General features: G+C 47.1%; 1 protein-coding gene across 1 annotated transcript in view; it reads right to left on the bottom strand.

Moving 5' to 3' along the window:
* LOC144759342 (uncharacterized) overlaps nucleotides 1–24,316 on the bottom strand; it is a 215,256-nt gene extending 190,940 nt beyond the window's left edge. Inside the window, exons 1-2 of the mRNA XM_078646480.1 lie at nucleotides 24,296–24,316; nucleotides 23,723–24,199 (exon numbers count right to left, since the gene is read on the bottom strand). Coding sequence (XP_078502606.1) covers nucleotides 23,723–24,199; nucleotides 24,296–24,316 — 498 coding nt within the window. The remainder of the gene's footprint in view (nucleotides 1–23,722; nucleotides 24,200–24,295) is intronic.
* Nucleotides 24,317–25,550: the final 1,234 nt, after the last annotated feature.

Genomic DNA, 25,550 nt, shown 5'->3' with positions numbered 1-25,550 from the left:
GGGCACAGGCTCAATGTTCAGCTCTCACACTGCAAGAATTATTTTATGAAATAAAGTTTATAATCCAATTTCTTCAATGATGCATTTTATTGAAATTCTTTAATTTTGATCAAAAACTCATTGTGCATCCAACATATAGGATCCAAATAAGGTATTAATTCATATACATCCATTAACTCAATCCCAATGCATTTCGGCAATTTGCCTTCATCAGGGGTAATCTGTCAAGAAATAATATGTATCACTATTAAACATGTCACTCCCTAGTGGTGTATCATTCATCATTAGATACAAAACTTAAATGTTTACGAAAAGCTGTTATATAGTACACTACATTAAACAATACATGAGTAGAATAAAATGCATCATTGAAGAAATTGGATTATAAACTTTATTTCATAATAGAATTCTTGCAGTGTGAGAGCTGCACATTGAGCCTGTGCCCAGGGGACACCCACACAACCCAGTGTTGGTGCAACCACTACTATCCTGTTGAAGAGGACACAGTGCAGAGGAAGAAGATACGTATTGTGACAAAGTTTGTACTTGAAAGCTCCATCTCGATGTTATGGTGTTTTCAGTCTAAAAGGGAGACCAACACAGGGTACACAACCTTTAACGCACACCTCAGTTTAAACAACAGCACAGGGAACACGACCCTTCAATTCACACCTCAGGTCAAACAGCAGCACAGGGAACACGACCCTTCAATGCACACCTCAGATAAAACAACAGCACAGGGTACACAACCCTTTAACACACACCTCCGGTTAAACAACAGCACAGGGTACCTGACCCTTCAACAGACACATCAGGTTAAACAACAGCACAGGGAACACAACCCTTCAATGCACACCTCAGGTTAAACAATAGCACAGGGTACACAACCCTTTAATGCACACCTCCAGTTAAACAACAACACAGGGTACACAACCCTTTAACGCACACCTCCTGTTTAACAACAGCACAGGGTACCTGACCCTTTAACGCACACCTCCGGTTAAACAACAGCACAGGGTATCTGACCCTTTAACACACACCTCAAGTTAAACAACAGCACTGCGTACCTGACCCTTCAACAGACACATCAGGTTAAACAACAGCACAGGGAACACAACCCTTCAATGCACACCTCAGTTTAAACAACAACATAAAGTCAGGGCCTATAAAAAATATGGCCAGAATAAGCAATCAGGGACATAGGTGAAATCACAGCCAAGCCAACACATGCAGACAATCACTGTGACGGGAATGTTTTCAAATATATGTGGGAACAGATCAGGAATGGAAAAAACAGTTACAAACAAGCAGCAAAACTCGCACACCACATACTTAAATGCACGTTCAAAATTTGTATTGGCAAAATAGGAAAGGTTAAATATTGCAGTGCTCGCCATCAAATTATTGCTATGCACAAATGCAGAAAGAAATAATTTGTGCAAATAACAAGGCATGCTAAGAAGATTGGTGAGAAATGAAAAGTCATGCTAAGAAAATTGGTTAGAAATGATAAGGCATGCTAAGGAAAATTGGAGAGAAATGACATTGGTACACAAACCTAGTACCCAAGTATCCACCTGCTGGGAAGGAGAAGGTTATCAAACTACATAATAAGCGCACAATCCTGGAGTACAAATGAAAATATTCCATGATCTCACAATGAAGCTGGGATTCTTGCTCTCCAGTGCACCCCACATTTTTGCGTTTTAAAATCAGCTGTGTCGGAACACCAAGATAAAAATAATAAATTGAGTGCTAAGAAGACATATCTAAATGTCACTTCTTGGACATGACAGCATAAATCCTCCCAATCAGGAAAAATGGCTCCCAAAACGCCGCTCTACGTTCTTTGCTAGAGGAGATGGCAGTAGTATTAATCAAACGGACAGCCCATTGTGACGTCAACCTCAGTGAGCAGGCATCGCACACTTGCCAGCAATTTAATACAGAGGCGGACACGTTTGAAATTCACCAGGGAATGTAAATGTAGAGCGCAGGTCCCAGCCCTCAAGGCCTTTTCAATGTGCTTACATAGGTTGTGCTGGCCCCTTTTTAATAACAACTCTTCAGGTTACCGGCAGTCAAATTGAAGTGCAGAAAAACAAATCCAGTGACAGCAGGTCCATTGCAAACTCACCACTGGCACAAAAAGGATGCTTCAATCCCATAAAATTCTGGTGTACAATTTCAAATAAACTGGCAATTCAATCCAATAGAGGGTTGTAAATATATGTTAAAGCACTACACCTCCAAGCCAATGGAGGGCTGCCGGAAGCATGTGGTCTGTTCTCCTTAAACATTTAACATAATTCCTGGATCCCCTTCACCTTTGAAGTATTCACAGCAAGGAACCGTCGGCTCACTCTGCATCAGTACAGCCAGAAAAAGTTTAAGTTGGTTCCAAAGTCACGTTACCTCTGCAGAGCTTGTTCAAATGCCCTAGGATGAGGCCATCTGATGGAAACTGACACTGGTGGGGCTCCCAGACACATTTTCTCTCAGCAGGCTTAAAATAGGTTCTCTTAAAAGTTCTTCTAATGTCTCTCCCCCCCCCATGTTGCAGCAAACATGACTCCTCTTAAGTATCAGAAGTGACGTTTTTCTCACAGTAGGTCCTTTTCCGCTTATCACCATTGATACAATCCAAAGGAAGTCCAAATTTAGCCATGAAGTAGGTTATAAGTAGATGGTTTATTAGGCTTAGTTTCCGGATAATCAAGATGGTAAGTGTTAGAACTGGGGGTCTCAAGTTGGCAATGGTATACACCTTTGACCAAATAGGGCCCCTTGCTTCTAAGTCAGGGAAAGGGGATAACACTACTGGATAATCGCTGCTCACCCGCTTGGTAGCTTGGCACGAGCAGACAGGCTTATCTCAGAGGCAGTGTGTTAAGCATTTGTGAATACATACAGTAATACAGTGAAAACACTACAGATGGACACTACACAGGTTTTATAAAAACAAGTATTCTTTATATAGACTTATAATACGACCATAAATGACAAAAATCCACAATTATGTAATCAATAAGAATTCTTCAGGATGGCCGAAATGGTTAAAAAATAGGTTATTCACTTACAAATAGTCTTTAGCAACAGATAACTCCAATGGGAGTTATCACGACATCAAGATCAAAGAAATCCCAAACTACGGCGCCGACCGGGAGGTGCGCGGCATCGGGCACGGAGTCAAAACAGACCCAAAAAGACCAGTACCTTGTAAAAGTGGAAACAAAGACAGCTCACGGCGTCGGGGAGAAGCGACGTTGTTGGCACGTTGCGGCGTCGGTTCCTTGCTTTGGGGGAGATAATGCATCGGGACCTGGATGCTTGTGCAGGCAGGGGAGGTGTCAGTTCCTGACTAGAGAGGAGGTGACGTCACAATGGCGCTGAAACAACGGTTCCGTACGATGTCACACTGTTGATGGATTCTTGACCACCCAGGTCGACGATCGGCTCCGCGATGATGTCAGCTTCGGAGCAGCAGGCGTTGGGCCGGCGTCGCAAGTTGGAGCAGCGCTCACGGCTATGGCAGGCTTACAATGTTGTTCGCTGGCGTCGCTGTGGCACGGCATCCGGCGTCAGAACCATGTTGCAAGTCGGAGCAGCACTCGCAGCTTCAGTGCAGAATCCGTTGTGGCTCGCCGGCGTCGGTATTGCAGAGTCCTTCGATAGCACTAGAAAAGCAAGTTCCAGATGCAGGCAAACAGAAGGGGGTGAAGTCTGGTATCCCTGAGTCTGCAGTCCAAACTCCTGCAGCTTCCTTGGTTCTTCTCCTTGGCGAATGGTTCGTCTTGTTCCCAGAAGTGATCAAAAGTCTTGGCGTCTGGGTCCCCATATGGAAGTTTTGGCGTCTGGGTCCCCATATGGAAGAGGTGCTGCAGCCAAGGTGACTGACATCGGACACTGGGGCTCACAGTTCGATCACTGGCTGCAGGTCAGAACAGCAGCATGTGACTCTGGGCAATAGCTCACTTAATCTTCCTGACAGACCCCAGGGCCGGGATGCCTTCGAGTAGCTGTGCGCTTACAAATATTCGTTTTATTTATTTATTTATATTTATACTCAAATTCTCTTTGTTCTCTGAAGGCAGAGAGGCCTCTGCCTAGTCCAAACCAGTTCTGGTCAGTCCTGGAGCACTTTGTTGACAAGACACCTTCTTTCCTTTCACAGTTTAGGCCAGGGACATCACCCTCACCACATGAGGTGGAGCCAGCATTGTGGAGGGAAGGCACAGCCCTATTGAGGTCCCAGGTGCAACTCCTCCCACCCATCTAGATGCAGATCTCTCTATTCAGCACTTTACTGACTCACCCTGTCTCCTGGAATCCCCCAGACCCTGTCACTCAAACTTCAGACAAGGAATACACAAACTAGCAGAGGCAGGCTTGGATAGTTAGGCAAGAAGATACCTACTTTCTATAAAGTGGTATTTTCAAACACAAAATGTTAAAACCAACTTCACTGAAAGATGTATTTTATCATTCGGAATTCAGGCATAGTAAACTCGAATTTCTACCTAGTTCCCTGAGTCAGTTAGGATTATAAAATGGAATAATCAAATAGCCCATTCTGGACTAAGGGGATCAGGTAGCATTGCAATAGTGAAAAACGAAAATGGCTGTAATTCACTATTAGGACATGCCACACACACCAGGGCATGTCCTACCGTATACTTATAGGGCCCCTTGCTTCTAAGTCAGGGAAAGGGTATAACACTACTGGATAATCGCTGCTCACCCGCTTGGTAGCTTGGCACGAGCAGACAGGCTTATCTCAGAGGCAGTGTGTTAAGCACTTGTGAATACATACAGTAATACAGTGAAAACACTACAGATGGACACTACACAGGTTTTATAAAAAATAAGTATTCTTTATATAGACTTATAATACGACCATAAATGACAAAAATCCACAATTATGTAATCAATAAGAATTCTTCAGGATGGCCGAAATGGTTAAAAAATAGGTTCAAAGAAATCCCAAACTACGGTGCCGACCGGGAGGTGCGCGGCGTCGGGCACGGAGTCAAAACAGACCCAAAAAGACCAGTACCTTGTAAAAGTGGAAACAAAGACAGCTCACGGCGTCGGGGAGAAGCGACGTTGTTGGCACGTTGCGGCGTCGGTTCCTTGCTTTGGGGGAGATAATGCATCGGGACCTGGATGCTTGTGCAGGCAGGGGAGGTGTCAGTTCCTGACTAGGGAGGAGGTGACGTCACAATGGCGCTGAAACCACGGTTCCGTACGATGTCACGCTGCGATGGATTCTTGACCACCCACGTCGACGATCGGCTCCGCGATGATGTCAGCTTCGGAGCAGCAGGCGTTGGGCCGGCGTCGCAAGTTGGAGCAGTGCTCACGGCTATGGCAGGCTTACAATGTTGTTCGCTGGCGTCGCTGTGGCACGGCATCCGGCGTCAAATCCATGTTGCAAGTCGGAGCAGCACTCGCAGCTTCAGTGCAGAATCCGGTGTGGCTCGCCGGCGTCGGTATTGCAGAGTCCTTCGATAGCACTAGAAAAGCAAGTTCCAGATGCAGGCAAACAGAAGGGGGTGAAGTCTGGTATCCCTGAGTCTTCGGTCAGGAGGCAAGCTCAAATCAAGCCTTTATAGTTATATTCTGCAAGATGATGAAAGTTCTTTAAAGGTTCCTTCTCCTTTCCTTGACAATGAAGAGACAACTGAAGGCCAACCCAGCAAACAGCACACTGGCAGAGGGGCAGTCCAAACTCCTGCAGCTTCCTTGGTTCTTCTCCTTGGCGAATGGTTCGTCTTGTTCCCAGAAGTGATCAAAAGTCTTGGCGTCTGGGTCCCCATATGGAAGAGGTGTGGTGCTGCAGCCAAGGTGACTGATATCGGACACTGGGGCTCACAGTTCGATCACTGGCTGCAGGTCAGAACAGCACCATGTGACTCTGGGCAATAGCTCGCTTAATCTTCCCGACAGACCCCAGGGCCGGGATGCCTTCGGGTAGCTGTGCGCTTACAAATATTTGTTTCATTTATTTATTTATATTTATACTCAAATTCTCTTTGTTCTCTGAAGGCAGAGAGGCCTCTGCCTAGTCCAAACCAGTTCTGGTCAGTCCTGGAGCACTTTGTTGACAAGACACCTTCTTTCCTTTCACAGTGAAGGCCAGGGACATCACCCTTACCACATGAGGTGGAGCCAGCATTGTGGAGGGAAGGCACAGCCCTATTGAGGTCCCAGGTGCAACTCCTCCCACCCATCTAGATGCAGATCTCTCTATTCATTACTTTACTGACTCACCCTGTCTCCTGGAATCCCCAAGACCCTGTCACTCAAACTCCAGACAAGGAATACACAAACTAGCAGAGGCAGGCTTGGATAGTTAGGCAAGAAGATACCTACTTTCTAAAAAGTGGTATTTTCAAACACAAAATGTTAAAACCAACTTCACTGAAAGATGTATTTTATCATTCGGAGTTCAGGCATAGTACACTCGAATTTCTACCTAGTTCCCTGAGTCCGTTAGGATTATAAGATGGAATAATCAAATAGCCCATTCTGGACTATGGGGGATCAGGTAGCATTGCAATAGTGAAAAACGAAAATGGCTGTAATTCACTCTTAGGACATACCACACACACCAGGGCATGTCCTACCTTATACTTACAATGCACCCTGCCCTTGGGCATACCTTAGGGTTGTCTGACATGAAGAAAGGGAAGGTTTAGGGGCTGGCAAGTGGGTGCACTTGCCTGATAACTTGGACCCTCCTGAGGCGCAGCCGGGAGTAGTAGGAGACAGAATTATTTCACTGTTTTTAACTTAAACAATTGTATTTTTGCCACTTGAATTTTAACTCACTCACCCCTCCTGGGACATATCCTCTGTGTGCAGGCACCCTTCCACGCTGATAACAAGTGCTGGTAAGGGCGAAATCGCCGCCTTTCCCGCCTAATAATCTCCTCCCGCCCTGATTGGGACACGCCCACTCGAGGCCACGCCTCCTACCCCAAGCTATAAAAAACGAGCTGAATCACAAGCAAGTTAGATAACTTGGACCCTCCTGAGGCGCAGCCGGGAGTAGTAGGAGACAGAATTATTTCACTGTTTTTAACTTAAACAATTGTATTTTTGCCACTTGAATTTTAACTCACTCACTCCTCCTGGGACATATCCTCTGTGTGCAGGCACCCTTCCACGCTGATAACAAGTGCTGGTAAGGGCGAAATCGCCGCCTTTCCCGCCTAATAACCTCCTCCCGCCCTGATTGGGACACGCCCACTCGAGGCCACGCCCCCTACCCCAAGCTATAAAAAACGAGCTGAATCACAAGCAAGTTAGATAACTTGGACCCTCCTGAGGCGCAGCCGGGAGTAGTAGGAGACAGAATTATTTCACTGTTTTTAACTTAAACAATTGTATTTTTGCCACTTGAATTTTAACTCACTCACCCCTCCTGGGACATATCCTCTGTGTGCCGGCACCCTTCCACGCTGATAACAAGTGCTGGTAAGGGCGAAATCGCCGCCTTTCCCGCCTAATAATCTCCTCCCGCCCTGATTGGGACACGCCCACTCGAGGCCACGCCCCCTACCCCAAGCTATAAAAAACGAGCTGAATCTCAAGCAAGTTAGATAACTTGGACCCTCCTGAGGCGCAGCCGGGAGTAGTAGGAGACAGAATTATTTCACTGTTTTTAACTTAAACAATTGTATTTTTGCCACTTGAATTTTAACTCACTCACCCCTCCTCGGACATATCCTCTGTGTGCAGGCACCCTTCCACGCTGATAACAAGTGCTGGTAAGGGCGAAATCGCCGCCTTTCCCGCCTAATAATCTCCTCCCGCCCTGATTGGGACACGCCCACTCGAGGCCACGCCCCCTACCCCAAGCTATAAAAAACGAGCTGAATCACAAGCAAGTTAGATAACTTGGACCCTCCTGAGGCGCAGCCGGGAGTAGTAGGAGACAGAATTATTTCACTGTTTTTAACTTAAACAATTGTATTTTTGCCACTTGAATTTTAACTCACTCACCCCTCCTGGGACATATCCTCTGTGTGCAGGCACCCTTCCACGCTGATAACAAGTGCTGGTAAGGGCGAAATCGCCGCCTTTCCCGCCTAATAATCTCCTCCCGCCCTGATTGGGACACGCCCACTCGAGGCCACGCCCCCTACCCCAAGCTATAAAAAACGAGCTGAATCTCAAGCAAGTTAGATAACTTGGACCCTCCTGAGGCGCAGCCGGGAGTAGTAGGAGACAGAATTATTTCACTGTTTTTAACTTAAACAATTGTATTTTTGCCACTTGAATTTTAACTCACTCACCCCTCCTGGGACATATCCTCTGTGTGCCGGCACCCTTCCACGCTGATAACAAGTGCTGGTAAGGGCGAAATCGCCGCCTTTCCCGCCTAATAATCTCCTCCCGCCCTGATTGGGACACACCCACTCGAGGCCACGCCTCCACCTATCCCCTCCCAACAAAAATGTGCATGTTCCGGAAGCGCAGCGGACGAGCGCAGCGGGCGCGACGATTGCGCGCCGAAGGCGCGCATGAGGCAAGCTCGTCTGTGCTCGTCCGTACCGGGCCTAGGGCCACCCCCCCTATATCCCAGGCTACAAAACGCAAGCATTACAGCACGGAAACTCTCTTGGGATTAAGACCCCATGGCAGGGATTGCTATCAGTCCCAGTTCCATGCAGAAAACATCCCATTTACCTGTCCCTCCTGTCAATCAACCCTCAAACCTAAGCCGGCCCCAGACCAATCACACGAGTACCGCATGTTCTTGCTCAATTGCAGATCCCTGCCCAAACACAGGGCAGAGTTTGCGCTACTGCTGGAAGAACGTTTGCCAGACATTGTTTTTCTGACGGAAACATGGCTGGCCACAGACTCGGACCCGGCGGTAATCACAGCCCTCCCTCCTGGCTTCCAAATCATTCGACAGGACCGACCTGAGGGCAGAGGAGGAGGTTTAGCTATTATCTATAAAGACCAATTCCTCTGTCGAGTAATCCCGGAAACCATCCTGGACTGCGAGAGCTTAGCCTTCAGCCTCAAACTCTCCCCTAACATCTGCTTCACAGGTACTCTAATTTACCGCCCCCCAGGCCCTCCCAAGCAATTCCACAATTCTCTCGCTTCAACTGTGGCGGAACGCGTCAGCACTCCCTCAAACTTCACCCTGCTAGGGGATCTTAACTACCACTTTGACTCCACAACCGATCACATAGCCACTATGCTGGTAGATGACCTTGCAGCGCTGCAGCTAACCCAAATCGTCAGGTCCCCCACTCACGTCAAAGGCCATTTGCTGGACCCTGTGTTCAGCAATTGTGCAGATCTTACATCTAGCCCACCAATCCCCCTTCCATGGACTGACCATTTACTAGTCCCCTTCACCTGGACCACATTCAAACCCCCAACCATCAAACCCACAGTACGAATAGCCAGAGCCTGGTCCCGCCTCCCAGTCGATAAATGGACGACCAAACTCGCTAGTAGCCTTCCTCTCCATAACAAGGATCCCTGCCTAGCCAACCAGACATTTGAAGACTGGATCACCCAATCCCTTGACAACACTCTCCCCAAAAGAAAAACCACTCTGAAACGTTCCCACAAATCTGCACCCTGGTACTCAGAGGCCCTTAGGGCAAAGAAACGCCTATGCAGGAAAGCTGAAAGGAAATGGCGTTTGGACTTCTCTCCAATGGAAAAAACCCAATACCGAACGCTACTTAAAGAGTACAAAGAAGAAATCCAAGTTACTCAGGCGGCATATTTTGCTAACAAAATCATTCTAGCCAAATCAAAACCAAGGGAGATTTTCCAAATAGTAAAAAATCTCACCAAGCTACCACCCAGTTTGCCTGAAACCACATCCTCAGAGCACTGCAACAAGGTGGCAGCCTTCTTCCATCAAAAGGTTGACAAAATCTACGCCTCCTTCCCCCCCTTGGCCGCACCCGTCACAGCCTCGACTAACAAAGCCTTGGCACACCTTTCCCCACAGACTCCCTCCACACTAGATCACTTCCCCCCCCTAGATCTGGTATCTCCGGGTACTGTAGCCCGGAAAGTCAAATCTGGCTCCCCCAATGACCCAGCGCCACCTGACATTATAATGTCGGCATCTCAGGTCACCCTGCCCATCATTATGGACCTCTTGAATGCCTCCATCTCCTCCGGCACGGTCCCGCCTGGATGGAAACGGGCCATGGTTAAAGCGCTGCTGAAGAAACCCAGTTTGGACCCACTAGACTTCAGCAACTATCGGCCAATCTCCCTACTCCCCTGGCTGAGCAAGGTTTTGGAGAAATACATCAACAGCCATCTGGTCACCTTCCTAGAAACCAACCAACTACTAGATCCCACCCAGACAGGCTTCCGACCCAAGCACGGAACCGAGACCGCCCTCCTCATGGTCACCGAGGAATCCAGAAAAATCTTGGACCAAGGAGGATCAGTGGCAGTGATCCTCCTTGACCTTAGCGCGGCCTTTGACACGGTCAGCCATGACATCTTGCTGAACCGTCTAGCTAATGTTGGTGTCAAGCACAAGGCTTGGCTATGGTTTGAGTCCTTCCTGAAAGACAGATCGTTTCAGGTATTCGACGGGGAATCAGTGTCCACCAGCAGAACTTTAAGGTGCGGGGTCCCACAAGGCTCCTCTTTAAGCCCGGCGCTATTCAACATTTATATGAGGCCACTGGCTGAGGTTGTTCGTCCGTATGGAGTTAAGATCATCTCCTATGCGGACGACACCCAGCTGGTGGTCTCACTGGCGCAGGAGGCCAACATTCCCATAAGCGGAGGACTCTATAAGTGCCTTGAGGAGGTAAAGAGCTGGATGTCTGCCTCATCACTCAAGCTAAACGGGGACAAGACGGAGCTGATGCTTCTAGGTTCCGCGAACCCAAGCTCCTTCAATTCCCTGTGGCCACCCTGTTTGGGTACCCCTCCAACACCCAAGGACAACATCAGGAGTCTTGGGGTGTGGCTCGACAAAACCCTGTCATTCGACACACAAGCTACCAAACTTTCGGCCACCTGCTTTGGCCTGCTTAAAATGCTCAAAAAAATTCTTCATCTTTTACCCATGGAGGCTAAACAGGTGGCCATCCAGGGTCTGATCCAGTCCTGCCTGGACTTCAATAATGTCCTGTATCTCGCGGCACCAGACTACACACTGCGGAGACTTCAAACAGTGCAGAACTGTGCAGCCCGGACACTGCTCCAGCTCCCACGCCGACAATCCATCAGAGCTGGTCTGACCAGTCTACACTGGTTGCCAGTCCGCCAAAGAATCCACTTCAAAGCCTTGTGTATCGCCCACCAGGCCTTCTGGGACATAGGCCCCATTATCACCCGTGACCTAATCTCTCACTACCATCCTAGCAGAAACCTACGGTCAACCCAGACCTTCATTGCCACTGCACCCAGAATAAAAAGAGCCAGATCAGGTGGTAGGACCTTCGCCCATAACGCCTCCAAGCTGTGGAACGCCCTTCCCCTTCATCTGAGAGCTAACTCCAATCTTACCTCATTCCGGAAACAGCTCAAGACTCTTCTTTTCAACTCCCCACAGTAATTCCTGGTACTATCCCCGCCTCTGCCTAATCATCTGTTGGTCCCTTAGCGCTTGGACGCCCCCGGGCATCAATCGCGCTCTATAAATCCACTTACAATTACAATTACAATTACAAGTCGACATGGCAGTTACAGACTGCACACAGGCTCTACAATGGCAGGCCTGAGACACACTTTACAAGCTGCTTCTGTGGTTAGCACAACCAGTGCTGCAAGCCTACCAGCAGCATTTGATTGACACGCCCTGGGCACACACGGTGCACTGTACTAGGGTCTGACAAATAAATCAAATAACCCAATCATGGAGTCACTAATTAGTACAACAATTTAACATAGGTGCCACTTGCACTGTGGCACCGAATAGCAGTGGCATAGAGCCCAAAGCATCTAACCAGCAAAAACATATCAAAAACAGAGAAGGCAATCAGTATAAAATGGAAGGGAGGCTCACGCCAATGGTACCATGTCTAACACGTGTCCCCTCCAGCTAAAATATGGGGAGAACTACCCTTCCCCTTGGGAGTTCTCTTCACTAAGGCAGAAAAAGCCGGACAGACCATCAGCAGTGGCGTGTTCTGTACCAGAACGGTGTTCCACCGTAAAGTCCATCCCCTGTAGGGAAATGGACCACCTGAACAACTTTGGGTTCTCATTCCTCATCTGCATCAACCATCTGAGGGGCCTGTGGTCGGTCTGAACCTGGAAGTGAGTTCCAAACAAGTATGGTCTCAACTTCTTCAGTGCCCAGACCACAGCAAATGCCTTACGCTCAATTGCACTCCACCTCTGTTTCCGTGGAAGTAACCTCCTACTGATGAAGGCTACAGGTTGGTCTAGGCCCTCCTTATTAATCTGTGATAGAACAACCTCCACACCATGCTCTGAAGCATCCGTTTGAACAATGTTTGAGAAGTTGGGCGCCTGAAGCACAGGTGCTGTGCACATGGCAGTCTTCAGGGCATCAAACGCCTTCTGACTGGTGTCAGTCCAGTTCACTTTCTTGGGCTGCTTCCTGGAAGTTAGAGCAGTCAAGGGTGTAACAATGTTGCCATACCCCTTGACAAGCCTCCTGCTGTACCCCGTGTGGCAAAAAAGGCTCTCACATGCGTCTGAGTCCCATGCCAGGATTGTATCAATCTTGGGTTGCAGGGGCACCACCTGGCCGCTCCCTACCTGGTGTCCCAAGTATACCACGGTACCCTGCCCGATCTGGCATTTACTCGCCTTGATCGTGAGGCCTGCTTTTCGCGGTGCCTTCAACACTTCCCAGAGGTGGCGCAGATGTTCTTCCTAACTGGCGCTGAACACTGCAATGTCATCCAGGTAGGCGGCACTGAAATCCTCCAATCCAGCCAACACCTGGTTGACCAACCTTTGAAAGGTGGCAGGGGCATTCTTCATCCCAAAGGGCATAACCCGGAATTGGTAGTGCCCATCTGGTGTGGAGAATGCTAACCTCTCTTTGGCCCCATCAATCAAGGCAATCTGCCAGTACCCAGACGACAAATCAATTGTGCTGAGGTACTGTGCAGCCCCTAACTGATCAATGAGCTCATCAGCTCTGGGGATGGGGTGCGCATCAGTCCTGGTGACTGAATTGAGTCCTTGGTAGACCCGGAGTTCAGTTGTGGCACCAGGCGAGGCAGCCTTTGAGACCAAAACCATTGGGCTGGCCCAAGGACTGTTGGAGGTCCTCAATCACCCCTAAGGCAAACATCTTGGAGACCTCCTCCTTGATGTAAGGTCTGACCTTGTCAGTCACTCTGTAAGCCTTGTACTTCACAGGAGGACTGTCCCCAGTGCCCACGTCATAGACACACCACTCAGTGACACCAAGAATCAAGGAAAACAAATCAGAGAATTGTCTCAACAGTTGGCAACAATCTTGCTGCTGATCAAGGGTCAGTGTGGCAGAGGCTTACACCATCCACTGATCCATCTTGCTCTGTTGCAGACAGGAGGTCAGGAAGAGTCTCCTCCTCCATTCCATCATCTGTCGCCAGGAGCATGCCCACTTCGGACCTATCTAAGGGCTTCAGGCGGTTAACATGCAGGACCCGCAAAGAGTTCCTTGGAGACCGCACGTTCACCAAATAGGTGACATCACTCTTGTGCTCCACCATCTCAAATGGTCCAGTCCACCTGTCCTGGAGCGCACAAGACACTACAGGGGCCATGACCCAAACTTTCTCTCCAGGCTGAAGCTCAATCAGAGTGGCTTTCTGATCGTACCACCGCTTCATGTTCCTGGCTGGCTTCCAGATTTGCCTGAGCGAGTTGTCTGAATCGCTGAGTCTGGTTCCTGAAGGCCAGCATGTAACTGTATACATACTGGGGAGGTTTTCTGGGAGATGGCTCCCAGCCTTCCTTTAACAGGCTCAAAGGTCCTCTTACTGGGTGTCCATACAACAGTTCAAAGGGGCTGAACACTAGGGACTTTTGTGGCACCTCACGGTAAGCAAGAGGACGTCCTACTTACGCCTCATAGGTTCCTCAAGACCCAAAATCGTGCCCTTAAGGGTCCGGTTGAATCTCTCAACCAGCCCATTACCTTGTGGGTGGTAAGGAGTGATGAACTTGTATGTAACACCACACCCCTTCCAAAGGGACTTCATATAATTAGATATGAAGTTGGCACCACAGTCTGACACCACCTCTTTGGGTTATCCCACACGGGAGAAAATCCCCATCAGTGCACGTCCCGCCATGGGGGCCGTCACTGTCCTGAGCGGGATGGCTTCGGGGGGCGGGTAGCAGGGTCCACCAAGACCAGGATAAACCTGTTGCCCATGTCTGTCTTCGGGTCCAGTGGCCCCACAATGTCAATGCCCACCCGTTCAAAGGGGGTATTGACTACAGGGAAACGTTGGAGAGGAGCCTTGTGCTTCCTTCCACTTTTCCCACTTGCCTAGCAAGTTTGACAAGTTCTATCAATCAATCAGAGTACTTGTAAAGCGCGCGCCTTACCCGTAAGGGGCCTCAAGGCGCTGAGGGGAGGGGGTGCCGCTACTGCTCGAAGAGCCATGTCTTGGATCTGCCGTAGGTGGGTAGGGAGGGTGTTCCAGGTCATGGCGGCGAGGTAGGAGAAGGATCTGACGCCGGAGGTTGTTCGTGGAGTGCGGGGGACAGCGTTGAGGGCGAGGCTGGCGGAGCAGAGCTGGCGGTGGGGGTGTAGAAGCTGAGTCTGCTGTTCAGGTAGGCTGGTCCGGCGTTGTGGAGTGCTTTGTGTGCATGGGTGAGGAGCTTGAAGGTGGTCCTCTTGTCGACGGGGAGCCTGTGTAGGTCTCTCAGGTGGGGGTGATGTGGCTGCGGCAGGGGACGTTGACGATCAGTCGGGCGGAGGCGTTTTGGATGCGTTGTAGTCGTCATAGGTGTTTAGCTGTGATTGCTGGGGCGATTGCGTTGCCGTAGTCCAGTCTGCTGCGGACGAGGGCCTGTGTCACCGTTCTTCTTGTTTCAGTCGGGATCCACCTATAGATCCTGCGGAGCATGCGGAGGGTGTTGTAGCAGGAGGAGGAGATGGTGTTGACCTGTTTAGACATGGAGAGGGAGGAGCCGTGGATGAATCCTAGGTTGCGTGCATGGTCGGTGGGTGTCGGTGCCGTTCCCAGTGTGGTTGGCCACCAGGAGGTGTCCCAGGATGAGTACCTCCGTCTTGTCCGAGTTCAGCTTCAGATGGCTGTTCTTCATCCAGTCGGCGACGGCCTTCATTCCCTCGTGGAGGTTGGATTTGGCGGTGTGCGGGTCCTTGGTGAGGGAGAGGATGAGCTGGGTGTCGTCGGGGTAGGAGATAATGTTGTGGTTGTGTTGGCGGGCCACTTGTGCGAGGGGGGCCATGTAGACGTTGAACAGCGTCGGGCTGAAGGATGAGCCCTGGGGGATGCCGCAGATGATGTTGGTGGCCTCGGATCGGAGGGACGGGAGGCTGACGCTCTGTGTTCTGCCAGAGAGGAAGGACGTGGTCCATTCAAGGGCCTTCTCTTGGATTCCAGCTTCTAGGAGGCGTGTCTTTAGAGTGTGATGGCAGACCGTGTCAAAGGCGGCTGAGATGTCCAGGAGGATGAGGGCTGATGTTTCACTGTTGTCTAGTTTGGCGCCTGATGTCATCTGTGGCGGCGATGGGGCTGTCTCAGTGTTATGGTTTCGTCTGAACCGAGACTGGGACGGGTCCAAGATGTTGTTGTCTTCCAGGTGGCGGGCCAGTTGCATGTTGATGATTTTCTCGATGACCTTTGCCGGGAACGGGAGCAGGGAGATGGGCTGGAAGTTCTTGAGGTCTTACGGGTCCGCCTTGGGCTTCTTGAGGAGGCCGTTGATTTTGGCGGAATGTCGCTGTTTTGAAGGAGATGTTGATTCCCTTTCATAGTTGGGGTGCGATGGCAGCGTCTGCTTTGTTGAATACGTGTTGTGAGCACGGTTCTGATGGAGACCCTGAGTGGATGGAGTTCCTGACCTCGCGTGTCTCGTCGTCGTTGACGTTGGACCAGGAGGTCAGGCGGATGGCGCTGGTGGTGTTCACAGGGGAGGTGGAGTCTGGCGTAGTCGGGGCAGTCGTGGTGTTGAAGCTGTCGTGGATGTCAGCGATCTTGCAATAGAAGAAGATGGCTAGTGAGTCACACAGTTCTTGCAAGGGCGGGATGTCGTTGGTGTTGGCGCTGGGGTTGGAGAGTTCCTTTACGATGCTGAAGAGCTCTTTGCTGTCATGTGCGTTGTTATCCAGGCGGTCGTGGAGCCATATTTTCTCCAGTTTCTGGCATGCACGTTTGGAGGTCTGGAGTTAGTCGGTGAACCAGGTGGCTCTCTTGCTGGCGTGACTGTTGGAGGGTTTCTTGAGTGGGGCGAGGGTGTTGGCGCAGTCTTCGATCCACTGTCTGAGGTTGCGGGCTGCGATGTCTGAGTTGGTGGGTTCAGTGGGTGGGTTCTGGGCGAGGGTGGTGATCAGCTGGTCTTCGGTGACTTTGCCCCAGCAGCGGCGAGGCAGCTTTTGGGTGCGGTGGTGCGTGGTTGGTTTCTTGAAGGTGAAATGGATGCAGTGGTGGTCAGTCCATTGGAGTTTGGTCGTGTGGTCGAAGGCAATGTGGGTGCTTGTGGAGAAGACGGGGACCAGCGTGTGGCCGGAGGCGTGGGTGGGTGCGGTGACGAGTTGTCTGAGGCCGAGATTGGCGAGGTTGTAGATCAGGGTTGCGGAATTAGCGTCATTGTTGTTCTCGAGGTAGAAGTTCAGGTCCCCTAGGAGGATGTAGTCCGTGGAGGCGAGTGAGAGCACTGTATTAACATCTCTCGGAGAATTACTCTGCAACTCTCCAAGTCTGTCAGTGCTCCTCTAGATGTGTTGGGGAGGGCTCTATTCCTCAGGCAACAGTGGTGATAGGAGTAGGCCCTGGAAGAATTATAATTCCACTAGCGGAGTTATTGGAAATCATAAACTCCTTGCTACGCGGGCAACATGGAGTTCCTGGTAGATTCCACCATCTGGCGAGTAGCAGAATTATAAATCCATTTGCATGTACAAGACTTGTGTTGGAGTGCGCTGGCAAGTGCAATGAGATTTGCTGGGTGCTGGTGCGGCTTCCGCTTGCCACAGAGCCTACCGGTGCCACTTTTGTGATGCTGGCGAGTGCCTTCTGCTGCTTTTCAAGCAAATTCTATTCTCTAGAAGTAGCTAAATCAACTCAAAAATATGTTTTGAGTGACTATTCTACTCCAATGGACAGTTCAGGTTGGTTTTTAGTGCGAAAATTGATGTGCCCTAGAGACTCCAACTTCCTGTTCAGCAGTAATTTGTCCATCTCCTGGTCACTTTTCATTTGGATTTTGAGGTGAAGGATCACTCTCGTTGTCTACAATTTCTTGTGCATATATATCATTGGATGATGAAGGACTTTGTTGTTGTGATATCACAAATAAGTCCAAAACGTTAGTATGAGGGGTTGATTGATTGATAGAGGGCATGCACCAGTATTTAGTTGTACTTTTATTCATTTTTTAAGTTTGACCGTGGTTATGGTGGGTCACTTGGAGTTGCAGTAGGAGTCTAGTTATGTTTTGGGCATTTCATTTTTATCCTTTGTAGGCAGAAAGGTTACATAGATAAGTATATTTTCTCCATGTTACTTACATTTGCACTATTAATTAATTATACTATGTGGCCTAGTCTGACCACAGGCCATCCCACCAGTCCAATTTATTGGGTATATGAAACAACGGTTTCTGTGGTTTATGTTACTAAATATCATTTAGCCCAGAGATGTCATTGGATTAAATTAAAAATGTGGGTTTTACTTTGCTTTTTTAATGTATTTCACTTTTTATTCTGAAAGAGTGTATTTTGGTGGGGTAATAATATTTGATGCCTTGGGAAGATGTGTGTTGTTGTAAAAATGTTATAGCTCATTTAATCTTGATTTTTGGCATTGCTGAATTAATGCTGTGTCTCTGTGTTACCATACTGTCTTTGTCTGGCCAGTGGGTGTGTGTGTGTGTTTGCTATAGGCCACCATTTGTCTTTAATCTCCATGCTGTGCGGCCGGTGACCATTTTTTGAAGCCAGCCAGTGTGCTTTTGCCATAGGCATGCCTGTGTTCTTTGTTGTGTACACCATGCCTCCTTGCTTGTAGTTGTTGTTTGATCATGTGACCGGGGGCCCTTTTGTGTAGCCAGCCAGTACTTTGGCCGTAGGCCTCAATGTGTTATTTGTTGTGTCCACGGTTCCTCCTTGATTGTAGTTGTTGTTTGACCATGTGTCCTGTAGCTATTTTTGTGCAGCCTGCCAGTGTGCTTTTGCCATAGGTCTGCATGTGCTCTCCATCATGCCTACTTGCCTTTAGTTGTTGTTTAACCATATGGCCGGTGGCTATTTTGTGTAGTCAACCAATGTGCTTTTGCCATAGGTCTAGATATGTTCTCTGTTGTGTCCACCATGCCTCCTTGCTTGTAGTTGTCGTTTGAATATGTGCCTGGCAACCATTTTGTATAGCCAGCCAGTATGCTGTTGGCGTAGGCCTGCATGTGTTCTTTGTTGTCCATGCCTCCTTGCTTGCAGTTGTTGTATGACCATGTGGCCATTTTGTGTAGCCAGACAGTGTTCTTTTGCGATAGGCCAGCATGTGTTCTTTGTTGTGTCCACCATGCCTCCTTGCTTGTTGTTGTTAGGTCTGGGCGTAGTTCGCGGAACTCTGCGAAGTTACAAAAAAACTCTGCAAACTCTGCGAGTGGCAGAGTGCAGTACAAACTGCAGTTTGTGCTGATATTCATCTGCTTGGGTAGAAATTCTACCCGAGCGGCAGCTCGCGATCGCCAACTTACCGTTCGCAAGCGGGACAAAAACTCAGCTGCACATCGCGAAGCGGAGTTTTCTGCACTCTGCAAGCTCCGTGGAGTGCATAAACCTTGACAAACTCCCTGAACGGAGCGAAGTTCACCACCCAGGCCTAGTTATTTGATCATGTGGCCGGTGGCCATTTTGTATAGCCAGCTGTGTGCTTTTGCCATAGGCCTTCCTGCGTTCTTTGTTTTCCATGCCTCCTTGCTTGTAATTGTTGTTTGACCATCTGACCTGTTGCCATTTTGTGTATGTTGTATACACAAGCGCGGCCTTCCTATGTTGTGCTCATGCTCATCGGTGCACCGTAGGCTTACATCAGCATTAATCTTTTTAGGATTATTCCATTTTCCCCTGCACTCCCCTGCCTGTCATAGGTGTCTCCCCTTTGATGCACATAAAGCAAACAGTTACATCTGTATGTTGATATCCTGGTTGATATATTATATATGGTGATAGTGTGGTTTGACTTTAGAATGGAAAGGATACACTAATGTTGTTCATTATTTCTGAGAAGATAACTTCACTAAATTATATTGTCTGTACTATGAATAATCAAATTGCAAAAATGCCCAGTTGCACTAAATGTTTTTCTTGCTTTTAGCCTGGTGCACAACAGATAACAGCCACTTAACCTCCAGCACAAATTGACTTGAACGCAACATGTGAGTCATTCTCTCTTCTGCTTGTGCAGCAAAGTGCAAACTGACAGAGCTTGAAGACAGCCCCAAAGAAAGGTGCTGCCTAAAAAGGGGCCCAGGCGGAAGAGAAAAAAAACACATTGCCTGTGCCACCACTGGCGTGCCAACAAACACCTTTTTAGGAAACATGGTGTGGCACTCCTACATCAATGCCACCACCCGAACCTAAGCCAAGGCCAGGTCTCCCAGCGAGGCCGCCACTGCCATCATGGCGACAAGCAATGCGTCTGAATTGGATTTGTGTCAGCCGTAAACTAGTACCCAGTTGTCGCAGGAAACTGAGTAAAGTGAACAACAGGAGAGGCAGCCAGCTATACATCTTTCTGAAGTACGAGGAGAACAGGAGGTTGAGCTTCCTGATGAGCATGATGTACCTCTTCTTGAACCGTTGGATTTCTGATCTCCAGCCAAAAAAATGAAAAGTTACTCCATCATCTTCTCCAAATTCCAACCCCCCGTCTGATGATCGGGTCTGATTGGACCCTGGCTGAGTCCATGAGAGACAAGGGGAAAATACAATTCTTGAAAGCCTTAGAATAATGGATGGGGATGAGAAGGAGGAGCCAGTCATAGTCACGGAAGCTGGCTCGGAGGACACCTACATTACCTGTCCAATTCAACCTGTTCCGAGGGATTTGGCACTGGTTCCAATACCACGGCCAGCTTCCATATTTGTAAGGAGACTGCTGAGACCTGCATCCACCACTACCTTAAAGTAATTGCTGTAGAGGAGCAGTCAACTTTTGTTTAATTCATAATCAAATTTTGAAAAAGGTTCACAATTTTCAGTTTAGCTTCTTCATTCATACATCCTTTATTAATTGTATTATTATTTAATATTGTAAAAACATTTGCAGAGTCCTTGAGTAGGCCTCGCAGAGCCCCAGGAGTCCTTGGACCACAGGTTAAATACCACTGCATCAGAGAACAAATTAGGGAGGGACTATACATATTAAACAGAATCAAACTGCTATCCATAAAATTAAAGATAGTCGCCTAGGTGCATTTAATTAAATTAGGACTTTCCATCATAGACACTGGGAACACCTGGATTTTCTTGTAAGACTGGAGACTACCATCATGCGATTTAAAAACTGCTTAATGGAACAAGCATGAACAATTGGTTTGTAATGGAAAGTTTTGAAAGTGGAAGCCAAAACCAATTTGCTGCTCTCACAATGTTCTTTTATTGGAAAGGTTTAGGAAGTCATGGCAGGCCTAGAGGAATGACCTCAGGAAACAGGTTCTATCAATTCTAGATTGATTCATGGGCCACGTAACCCATCTGGAATGAGTAGTAGAGGATGCAGGACAATGAAGTTTCCTAAAATAAATAAGGATTTGAGAATCGGGCACTCAGAGACCCGATGTTCCAGCTTACTGCTCTTTAAGACATCAAGCTACACAGAGATTTGGTGGCTCAGGAAAGGCAGGATAATCCACTGCTGTTAAAAACTTTTGTACAGCTGGAAATTGAGAACAGAATTCCAGGCCTAAAACATCCAAAGGGTTGCTGTCTGAAACACAAACTCATGGTCAGTTTTGCTGACAAACCCATCAGCAAGAGATCAGGATTCTCAAGCCAGGGATTTAACTCAAGAAAGACTATGTTACCACATCATAACATTTGATATTTTGGTAAAGGAGGTCTAGTTAACCTTATTCATTTTTTAATAGTCAAATTACTGTATGCTTCCCCACAGGTTTCTCATCAATAAAGTGTGGTGTATACAATGGTCGATCTATGTGTGTTCACCATTCTGTAAGACTTACATGAAGACGCTAGGTAGCTTAATATAGTTGCAACAATAGTGAAAGTGCCACAGTGCTTAATTGAGCGTGTCAGTTTGACAGAATTGTAACTTGCCATTGTGATCTGTAACATTTTAATAACAACACATTATTAGTGAATCCTCAGGCCCTTCTTTCTGTAGCTTCTGTGTCTCCTAATGATGGTCAGAAACAGATAGGATCCCAGGTAGAAGGTGGACACTGATGTTGCTTTAAGCAGCGAATGTTTGGAGACACAATGGCTTTACGTATGTCCTTTTGAAGCCTAAGAAAGCTGCACACTACTTTTACACATCATCTGATTGAACAGCACAGCCTCAGAGGGTGGCACACTGCTACAACATGTGGTGCAACAACACAGCCTTGGAGAATGACACAATGGTTTTACACAACACCAGACACAATGTTGCAAACTTCCAACCAAGGTCTCTAAGGAAGAATCTCCACTTTCAACAGTTTTACAAATTTGGAGAAACTGTTCAAATAAGGCTCTTTAATGAAACAAGATGAATCCTTGAAGGATAAATTGGTGGAAGAGGTTATGCCAGAAGGACTTCAGCAGGCGAAGAAGAGGCCAAGAATCATAGAGACAACCTCCTGATCCCTAATGCATGAGTAAGAGAAGAAAGCGTGGCCGTGGTTCTCATGTATAATCCATCAGCAAATTGTATTAAACTGATTATAAAAAATAAATTGGAGAATTTTGGAGGTTGGTGAGAAGAAGCTATCACTGTACCCCTCTGTTTGAACAGAGGTCAGAACCTCAGGAACCCTCACAACAATGACTGACATACATGGGGCTGTTGGTGTAAGTACATCAGACCATCTGCCCTACTTATGGTAGGCATTCTGACCTACGTGTTTCTCTTCAGGAACACAATGAAAAGACTGGTTGTCTCAAACTGAAAACATCTATGAAAAATGACCTAGACTCCCTTGTAGAAAGCTCTCAGTGTATCAAGTACATGATTTATTGGTTTTACAAAAAGCAAACTCTCACTTTAGGAGTAAAACCAAAAAAGTCTGTTGTGCAACCGTGTGAAAAATGGCAGACACTCACCAAACTTTAGGTGCTTTTAGAGGAGCTCCTGTTGCTCCTCTGAAGACACAGGGATGGCCAGGTTGGTGGAGATCGCTAAATATGGTGCATGGTAGTCCAACGGGGTAGTGGAGTTTTTTACGCCTGCTCCTCTGGCAGACCGTGGACCCCTGTCAAACTATAAATGAGCGGGACATTCTTCAAATGTAACTCAAAATAGAAAAATCACTAAAGAAAGGCGGGTTAGATTTAGGGCACTCTATCAAAAATGCAACAAAGCCTTGCACCAGCCAAACCAACGGTCCACCCACCATCCTTGTTTAGAGTTGGACAGGTTGTCAGCCTTTCATCGGAAATCCCATTGAGTCTGTCGATCGAAAACTTTTTCCGATGAAGAAAGGGCTCGAAGAAAACCCATCAGACATTATTAGATAAAGCAGTGCTATATAAGAACCTTAAAAAAAATACAATTTTGTATTTGCCAAATTCATGTGTAAATCCCTGTGGCATTTTTATGGATTATTAACAAGAGGACTGCCAACACACAGACATATTTTAGATTTCCTAAATAAATCAGGTATTGATTGGGTAAAAAAGACTGAATTAAGTTCCCAAAACAGCTGTGAATCCCAGATCTCAGTATTACTGGTAGCACCTCTCTCTTCATTAACACAGAAGGAGAGGTAGTACCATCTCAAGCAAAGAATCGCTTCTCACTCTGAGAGAAGGCACACTGGTGAGAATAGTCCCCTCTGATACCACCTGCACCAGACTCCCAGCTGAAAGCAGTCATGCTATCGAGATTTGACCCCTCTATTACCAAATAAACTAGGCTTCTTGCTGACATCACAAATTATCTTTAAAGTTTAGGGTATAAATCACATTTAAGATCGCCTCATATACACTCAGCAAGTCAAATACCATTAATTCAAATACATTTGTTTTATTAAGTCTAAAAACATACATTTCTTATTAACACGTAACATCTAGTCATAATTGTGTACATTTCAAAGCATCATGATTGTTCTTGCTGTATCATAATTTACTTCATGTTAAAGTAAATCCTGGTACACACCTCTGTAGTGTGGTTTTTAAAGGCTCTTGGATGTCCATACATGGGTGGTGTTTGGTTATGTATCATTAATACAGATCTATAAAGTAGTAGGTTCCAAATGTATTAGTCCACTAATGGAAGTATAAACCCCTTGTTCCTAAATATAGATTCTCCAGTTCAGAACTCGTTGCAGTGTGTGCTCGCTGATGTGATTGGAGAGTTGATAACTGACTGAATTTCTTCACACATTCACTGCACTGGAATGGTTTTTCCCCTGTGTGTGTTCGCTGATGACTCCTGAGATTTGAGGAATCACTAAAACGACTTCCACATTCACTGCACTGGAATGGTTTTTCCCCGGTGTGTGTTCGCTGATGACCCCTGAGAGTTGAGGAATGACTAAAACGACTTCCACATTCACTGCAATGGAATGGTTTTTCTCCTGTGTGTGTTCGCTGATGACCTCTGAGAGTTGAGGAATGACTAAAACTACTTCCACATTCATTGCAATGGTATGGTTTTTCCCCAGTGTGTGTTCGCTGATGTGATTGGAGAGTTGATAACAGACTGAAGCTCTTTACACATTCACTGCACTTGAATGGTCTTTCTCCAGTGTGTGTTCGCTGATGACTCCTGAGTGTTGAGGAATCACTAAAACTACTTCCACATTCACTGCACTTGAATGGTTTTTCCCCTGTGTGTTCGTTTATGTACTTGGAGGTCTAATAACTGACAGAATTTCTTCACACATTCAGTGCGATGGTACGGTTTTTCCCCTGTGTGTGTTCGTTGATGTCTTTTGAGTTGTGATAACTGACTGAAGTTCTTCGCACATTCATTGCAATGGTATGATTGTTCCCCTGTGTGTGTTCGCTGATTATCTTTTAGGAGTGCAAACTGACTAAAGTTCTTCACACATTTATTGCAATTGCACGTTGCTTTTCCTGTGTGTGTTTGCTGATGGTTCTTTAGTAGCGATAACAAACTAAAGCTCTTGCTGCATGTGTATGATTTTTCTTTCTTGGTTTGTGTCTGTGGGTCGGGTTTATAATTGTCTGCATCCCATGAGTGCGTTTCCTGAGGAGCTAACATGGTTGATAAAGCACTTGTGTTATTCTCACATTCCCGGTGTGTCTGTGGTATTTTGGGATGGTTGATTTCAGATTTCACAATGAAATACAAGACTCGCCAGCTACATATATCATTATTTTGGGAAGTAAAGCTTCTTTGTAGGTGGGTATGTCTTTTGATTGCATAATAGTTTTGTGTGTTACGGATAAAGATTAGTCTTCCATCTGGTCGATGCAACTTAGCACAGTCTGTTGTAGATCAAAGGCCCTCTCTTTCTATTACCCTTCAGTTGTCTAGCTCCACTCCCTTGTGTTTTTCTCGTGCTCATGTGGTTTGGCCAGAAAGAGTTTATAATACACCTAGCATGCTGAATAGTGGTCTGCCATCATTACAGGAAGCAGAGCAATGCTGTATCCACCTCATACCGGACCATGATCAAAGCTGGTGGTGCAGGCCTGTTTATACAGGAGGTGGTTTGTCAGTGTTGTTGCCTTAATTTTCTAGAGGTCATTTCTTAGTCCTGTTGCGTGCATCCACTGATATGCTCTTGACTGCTTCTTCCAGGATCTATCGGTGTATGTTCAGGTTCCTCAGTCTCTGACTGTGCAGATCTTTTCCTGAATATTGGCGCTCATTTTGTCTAACCACTTTTTTCAGAATTGCACAATTACTGTCATAATTCACGATCATTTGGGCATTCAAGGCTGGTTTCCTATTGAATGTAAAGAGATTTAAAATCACTAAATGGAAATGTAAGAGAATGTGAATACACAATATTTAACTAGTTGTAAAAGATATCTCTTCTTTACCATTTATGAAAGTTACCAAGACATATTTCACCATACACAGACATTTAACTAAATCTTCCATTGAACAGGTCACTCTTACTTACTTCAGAAAAGGAGGTGATTTTTCAGTGTTCACAGAGTAACTTAGTACAGAAAGAGCACACATGGAGTGCCCACTCGCTAGAGGTACAGCTTTAGGAAGATGCAACATGGC

The sequence above is a fragment of the Lissotriton helveticus genome, chromosome 1_1 (assembly GCF_964261635.1).
Source record: "Lissotriton helveticus chromosome 1_1, aLisHel1.1, whole genome shotgun sequence".
Taxonomy (NCBI): Eukaryota; Metazoa; Chordata; class Amphibia; order Caudata; family Salamandridae; genus Lissotriton; species Lissotriton helveticus.
Note: the sequence above shows the minus strand (reverse complement) of the source record. Positions and strands in the feature narration are given on the sequence as shown.